Genomic DNA, 11,559 nt, shown 5'->3' with positions numbered 1-11,559 from the left:
CTATCATGTTACGGGGTCCACACCCCTGCACAAATTCATGGTAACCGTTACTGCTCACATTTTTCGCGACCATTCTACACCTCATTGGCCGGAAGATACCCGGATGCCAGGAGCTAATGAGGCGCTACTACCGTAGCAGCGCATTCATCGTTGAACGATCTGTCGCATTCCTCGTCACTCATGCTGCCGATCAATTTTAACGGTTAATTGGCGGCGAATCATTAACGAACTCATCACACGTATTAACCACATTGCTGAACTTCCATCAGGCAATGCCAAAATGGGAGCCTCTGTGAGACACTTACGAAGAGACTGGAACGCAGTCTGTGCCTCGTCTGACTACACAAAGGGTGTGTTCTTGTGTGTGAGTAGAGTCAACGGATGGGCAATATCGGCATAGCCCTTGATAAACTTACGATAGTAATTGGTGAATCCTAAAAACTGCCGAACTGCTGTGGGTGTGTTTGGGGGGGCCCAATTTTGTACCGCAGAGATTTTCTCTGGGTCGGGTTTGACGCAACCTGGGGTTATGACGTGACCCAGGTAATTAATGGATTGGCGTAGAAACGCACATTTACTGGGGCGCATCTTGAGGTTAGCCGCGTCGAATCTGGCAAAAACCTCGGCTAAGTCGGACATGTGAGTTTCAAAGTCCGGTGAATAAATGCAGATGTCGTCGATGTAGGCGAGTGCGCATTTGTGACGGAGTCCTTGCAGGACGTAATCGAGGATACGTTGAAAGTGGGCGGGTGCGTTCTTTGGTCCATATGGAGTTCTTAAATATTCGTAACTTCCGGAGGGCGTTACAAAACATGTCTTTGGAACGTCCTTTTCCGCTAAGGGAATTTGATGGTAACCACTCTTAAGGTCGAGGGTCGTGAATATTGTAGCTTTTCCTATTGTTTGTAGTACGTCTTCGATGAGAGGTAGAGGGTAGGCGTCTCCTTCGGTGACTGAGTTCAATCGTCGATAATCGACACACATGCGATACTCACCAGTTTTTTTCTTAACCAAAAGTACGCCGGATGACCAAGGTGACATGGAGGGGCGAATTATCCCATTCTGCATGAGTTTGTCAACCTGTTGCTGAACGATGATTTGTTGCTCTGGAGCCATGCGGTAAGGCCTTGTTTTGAACGGCCGAGCCTCTCCAGTGTGAATTTGGAATTCGCAAAGGTGCGTACACCCGAGTTGAGAGTCTGTATGTGCAAATGAGCTCTCATGCTGGCGTAAAAATTTCAGAAGCGTTGACCGATGGCGAGAATCCTGGACGTGATCGACGAGTGAATTATAATCGAAGGGCGGAGTTGCACCATCATGTGCGGGTGCATTGTCCTCGTTAGGCGTGGACGTGATGACTTGTATGTGGGGAGGGGTGGTGGCTTCGACTATTGCTACTACAGCGTTACGATGTAGCGAGATTGCTCGATCTGAGCGATTTTCTAGCCAGCAGAGAATTGTGTGTTGGTCTGTGACTTCGACCAAAGACGGCAATAAGATGAGATGGGGGTTACTACGAAACAATTTAAAGGCTGGAGATCCTTGAACAAAGAGTAGCGTACCCGGGCGGAAACTGCGGGGGACGCGACAGAGACATTGTCGGCCCGAATGAGGGGGCAGCACGATCGGACGATGAATGAAAGCGAGTTGAGGGGTGGGGAGGAGTCGTCTGCCTCGACGGAGTTTCAATGTGACTACACTATTACCGAGTGCGAGCACTCCTCTATTAAAGTCGATGTTTACTCGGTGAGCCGATAGAAAGTCAGCTCCGATGATGAACTGTTGCCTTAAGTCCCGAACTATGTAGCACCTATGGAGGGCGGTTACCCGTCCCAGTAGAATGCGTAAAGTGGCGGTGCCTACAAGGTGTAGTTTATCGCCTGTGACAGAAAGAAGCATGGCGTCTGATGCACAGACGGCGTTGAAACTAGCAGCTCTCCGTATGTGCTGGGGTAAATGGAGCCATGCAGTAAAATCGATAAGCGAACAATCGCTACCAGTGTCGATGAGAGCTGTGAGTGAGAGTGGGCCGACTTTAATATGGCACGTTGGCGCTGAAGATGTCCCTGTAGTCGGCGGTGCGCACGCAGCAGATTCATGCGTGCCTAAAAGTTGTGAGGGTATGGTGGTGCGATTGCGTCGCTTGGGCGTAGCTGAAAATCCTCTACGCGGCGGCGAAGAGGGCAGTCGCGCGAGTAGTGGCCTAGTTGGNGGGGGTGCTATTTTGGCGAGATCTTGAGCTGATCGTCACGGGGTGGGGGTACCTGAGAACGTTGTTGACGCGGGGGTTGTCGTGTCATGTCTCGTGGTGATTCATTCATGGAGGGGCTGCTGCCGTGGCACTGCTTGAGTGATGAGCGTTACGCAAGCCGCGTACCTCTCTAAACAACGCTCCGATGGCGTAGGTGTTGTTACGGTACTGATATCCATAGGCTCCGTCGTGTCATAGGGTCGGCGAACGCGTCGCTGCGTTTTGTCGTCGTGCGACTAGAGATGACTCTAGTACATGTTCGTCTGCTGCTAAGTCGATGGCGTCGGTAAGCGTCGCAGGGGTGCGATGAAGCAACAGTCGCTGTGTATGAACCGATCTGAGTCCATCCAAAAAAATGTCGACGAGACGGCGTTGCGTGTCTGCCGTCGAAAGTTGCTCGACCGGAAGCGCTCGCAATGCGAGAGTCAATAACCTATCGCCATACGGGCGGATATGTTCGCCACTATTCTGCTGGAAATTCTTAAGCGCGTTCTGCGCGTCTACTTCTCGCAGCGGATCACGAAAGCGCTTAGTCAGCTGTTCTGTAATTTGTTCCCAAGTCATCGCAGGCCTCTCAAGAAGGAGGCGGCGAGAAAACTCAGCAGCGTGTCCTCCGAGCGTCGATAAACCAAACACGCGCAACGACGTAGCATCGAGACCCAGTTCTAACTGTCTCCAATTCAAAGTACTGAGCCAGTCGTCGAACGTAATCGAAAGTGGCGCGTTGTCGCAGTAAATCGCGGAAACCGAAGCCGAGCTTCGGCGACACGTAGTCCATGCTGGAATGTAGCAGCTGCTGATTCGACGGTTGGTCGTAACGATTCGCTGAATACGTGGGCCAGGTCGGCGATATCATATTGTGGCGGAGTCGCCATCGCAAAAAAAACGGGGTTAAGGCTGTCCCGACAGACACAAGCGGGGTTAAGCTGTCCCCGACAGACACACACCTGCACGCGCACACGCGTTACGAAAGCAGGTACTCACACACACACACGCACGCACACGCACGCTAGCACGCACGCACGCACACGCGCACACGCGTTACGCACACGCACACGTGCTACGCACACACGTTGCGCACGCACACGCGTTACGCACCCGCACACGCGTTACGAACACGCGTTGCGAACACGCGTTGCGAACACGCGCACGCGCTACGAACACGCGTTGCGAACACGCACACGCGTTACGCACACGCACACGCGCACGCACACGCGTTACGAACACGCGATTGCGAACACGCGTTGCGACACTCGCACGCGCTACGACACGCGTTGCGAACACGCACACGCGCTAGCGCACACGCACACGCGTTACGCACACACGTTGCGCACGCACACGCGTCACGAAGCACGCGTTAGCGAACACGCACACGCGTCAACGCCACCACGCGTGTGCACACGCACACGCCGCTACGAACACGCGTTGCGAACACGCACACGCGTTACGCACGCGCACACGCGTTACCGAACACGCGTTGCGCACGCACACGCGTTACGCACACGCCGTTGCGAACACGCACACGCGCTACGCCCACACACCACGCGCACGCACAACGCGTTACGCACGACGCGTTACGCACACGCGTCACGAACGGACGCACGCACGCACAACACGCTTGCGCACACGCACACGCGTTACGCACACGGCGTCGCGAACGCACGCACGGCACGGCACACACGTTGCGCACACGCACACGCGTTACGCACACGCGTCACGAACGCACGCACGCACGCACACACGTTGCGCACACGCACACGCGTTACGCCAACACGCGTTGCGAACACGCGTTGCGCACGCACACGCGTTACGCACACGCGTTGCGAACACGCACGACGCGCTACGCACACACACCACGCGCACGCACACGCGTTACGCCCACACGCGTTGCGAACACGCACACGCGTTACGCACACGCGTCACAGAACGCACGCACGCACGCACGCACGCACACACGTTTGCGCACACGCACGACGCGTTACGCCACAGCGTCACGAAACGGACGCACGCACGCACACACGTTGCGCACACGCACACGCGTTACGCACACGCGTCACGAACGCACGCACGCGCGTTGCTGCGTATTCACGCGCTGACACGCACACAGGCGCTTGACACGCGCACACAGGCGCTTGACACGCGCACACAGGCGCTCGACACGCACACACAGGCGTATACAGGCGCTCCACACGCGCACAGAAAGGCGCTTCACGCGCACACGCACGGGCGTATACGAGCGCTCCACCCGCGCTCACAGGGCGCTTGGCACGCACACGCACGGCGTATACGAGCGCTCCACACGCGCTCACAGGCGCTTTGACACGCACACACAGGCGTATACAGGCGTATGCAGGCGTACACGCACGCACAGGCGTATGCAGGTATACACGCACACACAAGCGTATGCAGGCACACACGGGCGCATACACGCGCACACACACAGGCGTATACACGCACACACGCACAGGCGTATACAGGCGCTCGACACGCACGCACACAGGCAATCACAGGCGTATACACGCACACACGCTCAGGCGTATGCAGGCGCTCGACACGCACGCACACAGGCAATCACAGGCGTATACACGCACACACGCACAGGCGTATACAGGCGCTCGACACGCACGCACACAGGCAATCACAGGCGTATACACGCACACACACACAGGCGTATACACGCACAGACGCACAGGCGTAGATAGGCACGCACGGGCGTTGCAGGTGTATACACACACACGCACACACAGGCACGCTTCGCACGCACACTCAGGCGTTCACACGCACAGTCAGGCGTATTCGCGCTCACACATACACACAGGCGTACACAGGCAGGCGTGTATTCACACACGCACACTCGTTGCGAACACGCGTTGCAGGTGTATACAACCAGACGCGTTAACGCACGCACACACACGCTGACGCTGGTGTATACACTCACACACACGCCTAGGGCGCACACACACTAGAGGTCAATGAATAGTAGAACGGATTAACAGCAACTAGCAATTAGCAATGCCAGCTGTTGGTCGCGCAGTACATGCATACACGTACGCAGAGATACTTGATATTGAAGCAATGAATGAGAACCAGTGATATAGAGACGATTAGTGAAAAGCTATGTAGCTAGAAAATACGGTAGTAACTAACTGAATTAGAATATAACTGAGCTTATATATTAACTTAGTTTCCGGCTATGGCTAGACATTACATACCCGGCCACGGTACGGCGTGGCTATGAAGTCGTCGGCTACGGCGGTTGATGAAGGTAGAGTGATGGTAACGCGATGCTATTTGCGATAACGGCACGTGATCGTAATAGCGGCAAGTAGCAACGCGGGAATGTCGACAATAACTCAGATTCGACCACTGCACGGTATCAAAATATGTAGCAACTGGTTTGTCACTACGATACAGTTGTAGATAATGATGTCGTATGTGTAGCCAAAAGACATAGACAGATAAAGGCAAGTCAGAGAATAAATACCATGACTGAAGCTTCTTTAATTTCGTTCACGATTGACATACAAATTGCTCTGGCGGTCGCGTCTGAGGTAGGGAGCGGATTCCCCGATTTCTGCCCGTGCAGCTGTTTTTATAGGCGCCCCCCTCGCACGTGGGACATGGCAACCACGTGCCATGTCCCACCAACCACCGTGCCCCGCGCATCCGCGTTCGCTTGGCTTCACCCTGACCTCGCACTGGACGTGGCGCCCAACGGGAGCTAACGGGAGCAACCCGCTATTTCTGCACGGCACCGTCCAGGAGGTGGCTCCGCCTATCCACGCAACGCGGTCCACGAGCAGTCAAAATGGCCGCTGCCCCATGCGCTAACAGCCTTTTTCACGCTGCATTTAGCGCATGTAATCCAGCCTACGCGCTGAGCGGCCCTAAAGTCGCTCCGAATTAGCCGCAGGCTCGTCACCGGGCCTGTCCACATGCTAGACCGACACCGCTAATGACTTGCACATGATTGTCCACGTACACGCCGCTTAATTGGGGAAGATGGTACTAATACCAACCAGCTGGCGTGCGGTGCGTGACAGGTGGCGACATATTGCGGCCCGGTAGCGTGTGGACGGCGTGGGCGGCCGCCATCTTGGAGGCCCGCCCGCCTGGCCGCAGCTGCATTGATCGTCGTGGTTGCTAGGGCAAACGCCGCTGAGCAATCGCATAGGAGCCGTATTGATTGCGGGCGCGTTGCTAGGTGTTGCTAGGGGGTGGCGCCGTAACATGCTCTGCATGCCTCTGCGATGCCTCCGTCGACGCGCGCGCGTCGCGCGTGAGGGGGGGGAGCACCCTGTAACACGTGGTTGTTACAGGTCACATATTCACTAAAGATGATCTATTCCATTGCCCAGAAACATCAAAGAACTGCGTAGCTTCATAGTGGTTTGCAATGTTTACAGGAAATTCGTGTTGGGTTTTAGTCAGCTAGCAGCACCACTTTTCGCTTTTTTTAAAGAAAGATGTTAAGTTCTGTTGGGATGAGTCGTGTCAGGCGGCTTTTCAAGCGCTTAAAGATAAGCTTATCTCTGCGCCGATCCTAGCTTTTCCCGACTTTACACGCCCATTCTTCATTTCATCGGATGCCTATGTCCTTGGGCAGACAGACGCAAAAGGTCGCGAGGCGTAGCCTACGGTGGCAGGTCTCTCTCTCTCCAGCAGAGCGGCGCTGGTCAGTAACATAACAGGAATGCCTAAGTGTCTTGGAGGCGTGCAAGGAGTATCATGTTTATCTGTCGCATGCTCGGTTCAGAGTCTTCACCGATGATCTTGCACTGGTTTGGTTCATAAAGACCAAACATGATCATGGCCGCTTGGCTCGCTGGTCTCTCCGCTTACAGCAGTACGATTTCAAGATTCTGTATCGCCCAAGAGTCAAGAATTAGAATGCTGACACGCTCTCGCGTAGGGAGTACCCGCCTCTTAGTCAGGAACCTGATGATCTTGAAGAAGCCATTCCGTACCTCCCTCGTAATGACAAAGTAAGTGTTGGCGTTGTAGCAGCTCCTGATCTCTCAGCGACCTACGCCTCAGAATCGCACACAACAGCACATCTCCTATACAGACACAAGGATAACCCAACGCTGCCTGCGGTACACGTAGTCACTGCCGCGCCTGCGCTTGCAGATGAATCCGGCACACACGATATAGCACACATGCAGCTACACGATCCGGATTGCCGCACAATGTACATATATCTGAGGGATGAACCCTTATTGAACTACAACACAGACATAATTCTTTGCCGTTCGCGTGTGATACCATACTACACACTACAATATTACAATACTACGTACTACAATAATACAATTATTGAGGAATAGTTTGTACATTAATTAACACATTACATTATTATATAACATTAGTTTGTACATAATACAATACTATACGCACTACAATAATTCACTAATACGCACTACAATCATACAATACTAAGCACTACAATAATACAATACTACGGACTACAATAATACAATACTACGCACTACAATAATACAATACTACGGACTACAATAATACAATACTACGCACTACAATAATACAATACTACGGACTACAATAATACAATACTACGTACTACATACGACGTGCTGATACATGACCTCCCCCCATACCAACAGTGTTATAATACAAGCCTCTATAATACGCAAACATGCGTGTTTACTATAACGTGTTGTTAGCCATTCGTCCAAGAAATCTAGCATTTAAGCGTGCAAAAAAGCAACAGAAATTATTGTGAAGTCTCCAGAACAACATACTAAAAGTCCTAAACGTAATCCTCCCACGTAAATTTGCATAATTTGCATAAATCCAAAATGGCCGCATAATTGCAAATTTCCATGATGTCCCAAAACATCTCTGCTATCCAAGGACATATTTCAGTAATATAAAGTTCTATTTTGGTGTTTTATGTATAATATTTTTTTTATTATGCATGGATTTCAGATATCACCGACGTGTTGGCGAAGTCACGCAACTACAATGAGTTGCTACATTACTGGCAGGCGTGGCACGACAACGTGGGCCCACCCATGAGGAACGACTATATCGACTTCGTAGCACTCAGCAATAAAGCTTCTGTGGAGAATGGTGGGTGCTCCCTCCTCCGCCTCCCTCCTCCCTCCTCCTGCTCTTTCTTTCTCCTCCCTTCCACTCCTCCCTCCTCCTGCTCTTTGCTCCTCTCTCTTCCTCCATCCTCCTCTCTTCTCCTCCTCCCTTCTCCTCCCTCCTCTTCATCCTCCATCCTCCTCCATCCTCCTCCCTCCTCCTCCTCCCTCTTTCTTCCTCCTCTTCATCCTCTCTCCCTCCTCCTCCTCTTCCTCCTCTCTCCTTTCCTCATTCTCCTCCTTTTCCTCATCCCCCATCATTCTCATCATCATCCTTACTCCTCTCCTTTCCTACTCCTCCTCCTTCATCCTCCTCTCTCCTCCTCCCTCCTCCCTTCTCCTCCCTTCTCTTCCATCCTCCCCCTCATCCTTTCTCTTCTTCATCCTATTTCCTCCTCCATACTCCTTCCTCCTCCTCCTCCCTCTTCCTTCCTCCTCTTCATCCTCCCTCCTCTATCCTCCTCCTTCCTCCTCCTCCCTCTTCTCCTCATTCTCTTCATTTTCCTCATCCCCCATCATTCTCATCATCATCATCCTTACTCCTCCCCCTTCCTACTCCTTCTCCCTCATCCTCCTCTCTCCTCCTCCCTCCTCCTTTCTCCTCCCTCCTCCTCCATCCTCCTCCCTCCTCCTCCATCCTCCTCCCTCCTCCCCTCATTCTCCTCCCTTTCCTCATCCCCCATCATTCGCATCATCATCATCATCATCCTTCCTCTTCCCCTTCCTACTCTCCCCTCCTCCTCCTCTTCCTCCTCCTTCTCCTCTTCCTTCTTTATTCTCTATCCGAAAAGACCATTGACATGAGCTTCATGGAACTCTGCCCGCTGCGTCATTTCAGGATTTAGTGACACCGGTGATTATTGGAGGAGCGCGTATGAGTCAGATACGTTCCGCGAGGACATTGCAGCTCTCATGGAGCAGGTATGTACGTATATATATATATATATATATATATATATATATATATATATATATATATATATATTAGTATACCCGATTTGGTACGTACATCGTCAATGTCATATCCTCTAGGGGGTACATAGCCGGCTCTTCCTAAATTTAAAAGAAAAAAATAGAATTTAGAATTCTTTCTCTCTCGCTTGCCCCTTCTCTTCACCCTCACTATCTCTCTCTCTCTCTCTCTCTCCCTCGCTCTCTCTGCCTCCCCTTAGCTAACAGCAGTCGCATGTGTTCTTCTTCACTCATCTGCAGGTGAAACCTATGTACGATCAGCTGCATGCTTACGTCAGGCACAAGCTAGGTCTATGGTACGGCACCGACAAAGTCGCGATTAAGGGACCCATCCCCGCCCACCTACTAGGTATGTGTCCACGCCCGGTAGATGGCGCAGTTAAGTGTGTTGTTATAACCGGTAGTAGCTGTAAGAGTTGGGGTGGGGTAAGGTTAGAGTTAGGGTTTGGGTGGGTGGGGATAGGGTTAGGGCTAAAGTTGGGGTGGGGTAGGGTTAGGGTTTGGGTGGGTGGGGTAGGGTTAGGGTTAGGGCTAAAGTTGGGGTGGGGTAGGGTTAGGGTTTGTGCTAAGGTTGGGTGGGGTAGGGTTAGGGTTAGGGCTAAGGTTAGGGTTAGGGTTAGGATTAGGGTTAGGGCTAAAGTTGGGGTGGGGTAGGGTTAGGGTTTGGGCTAAGGTTGGGCTGGGTTAGGGTTAGGGGTTGGGCTAATGTTTGGGCGGGGTAGGGTTAAGGTTAGGGCTAAAGTTGGGGTGGGGTAGGGTTAGGGTTTGGGTGGGTGGGGTAGGGTTAGGGCTAAAGTTGGGGTGGGATAGGGTTAGAGTTAGGGTTAGGGTTTAGGTTAGGGTTAGGGTTAGGATTAGGGTTAGGGCTAAAGTTGGGGTGGGTTAGGGTTAGGGCTAAAGTTGGGGTGGGGTAGGGTTAGGGTTTGGATTAGGGTTTGGGCGGGGTAGGGTTAGGGTTAGGGCTAAAGTTGGAGTAGGGTAGGGTTAGGGTTATGGCTAAAGTTGAGGTGAGGTAGGGTTATGGTTAGGGCTAAAGTTGGAGTGGGGTAGGGTTAGGGTTTGTGCTAAGGTTGGGTGGGGTAGGGTTAGGGTTAGGGCTAAGGTTGGGGTAGGGTAGGGTTAGGGTTAGGGCTAAAATTTGGGTGGGGTAGGGATACGGTTAAAGTTATGGTTAGGATTATGATTATGATTAGGATTAGCATTAAGGTTAAGATTAGAGTTAATGTTGAGGTTTGTAGATATGGCTAGGATTAAGGTTAGGGTTACACTCGGATTTAGAATCAGGATTTAGACAACTGTTTGATTAAAATAAGTCTGGAAATATGATGAGGCAGCATCGTCTTAGATTAGAGATCGGTTAGGGATCTTTATGTACTTACGACCTCTACACTCCACCTTTAAGTGCACCCCAACTATAAGTACAGCTCCACCCTTGTGTAAAGCTCCACTCCCCGTATAAGCACACCCCACATTTCACCTTTAAGAATCCCGGAACATGTAGGTACATTCAACCTCATTTAATTACATTTCACAGATAACTAACACTCCACCCAGAAGTACGCCTACCCTTGTGTTCACTCATCATTTAATTACACACCCACGTATAAGTACGTCCTACATTAAAGTACCCCTACCCTTATGTTCACCCACATTTTGAAGTACACACCACTTTTAAGTACACCCAACATTTAATTATACCCTACATATAAGTCCACCCCATCTTAAAGTACACCCCGCGTATAACTAACAACCTCACCTTAACGTACCCCTACCATCATGTTCATCAGCATTTTGAAGTACATACCACCTTTAAGTTCACTCGCCATTTAATTAAACCCCACATATAAGTACGTCCTACATGAAAAGACCCCTACCCTTAAGTTCACCCACATTTTGAAGTACATATGCCACCTTTAAGATCACATGCGCACACATCTTTACAGTAACACGGTGTCTATTTCTCGCTGCAGGTGACATGTGGTCACAGTCCTGGGAAAACATATACGATATGCTGGAGCCCTACCCCGGCGCCCAGGCTGTTGATGTCACAGATGCTATGGTGGAGCAGGTAAGTGTGTTTTTGAAAATTAACACAACACTCTAGCACACATAAAAAAACACTCTCTCTCTAACTCTTTCTCTCTAACACACACACACACACACACACACACACACACACACACACACACACACAAACACACGCACACACAGACACACACACACACA

General features: G+C 51.4%; 1 protein-coding gene across 1 annotated transcript in view; it reads left to right on the top strand.

The window, feature by feature from the left end:
• Positions 1–1,897: 1,897 nt before the first annotated feature.
• The window catches only part of LOC106816273 (angiotensin-converting enzyme-like), a gene marked incomplete at its 3' end in the record, with an annotated part of 19,570 nt that continues 9,908 nt past the window's right edge, over positions 1,898–11,559 (top strand). The window contains exons 1-5 of the mRNA XM_014820856.1: positions 1,898–1,940; positions 8,201–8,344; positions 9,200–9,282; positions 9,574–9,682; positions 11,304–11,401. Of these exons, the coding sequence (XP_014676342.1) occupies positions 1,898–1,940; positions 8,201–8,344; positions 9,200–9,282; positions 9,574–9,682; positions 11,304–11,401 (477 nt within the window). The remainder of the gene's footprint in view (positions 1,941–8,200; positions 8,345–9,199; positions 9,283–9,573; positions 9,683–11,303; positions 11,402–11,559) is intronic.

The sequence above is a fragment of the Priapulus caudatus genome, unplaced genomic scaffold (assembly GCF_000485595.1).
Source record: "Priapulus caudatus unplaced genomic scaffold, Priapulus_caudatus-5.0.1 Scaffold1335, whole genome shotgun sequence".
Classification (NCBI taxonomy): domain Eukaryota; kingdom Metazoa; phylum Priapulida; class Priapulimorpha; order Priapulimorphida; family Priapulidae; genus Priapulus; species Priapulus caudatus.
The sequence above is the reverse complement of the archived record's forward strand: the minus strand, read 5'-3'. Positions and strand labels throughout refer to the sequence as shown.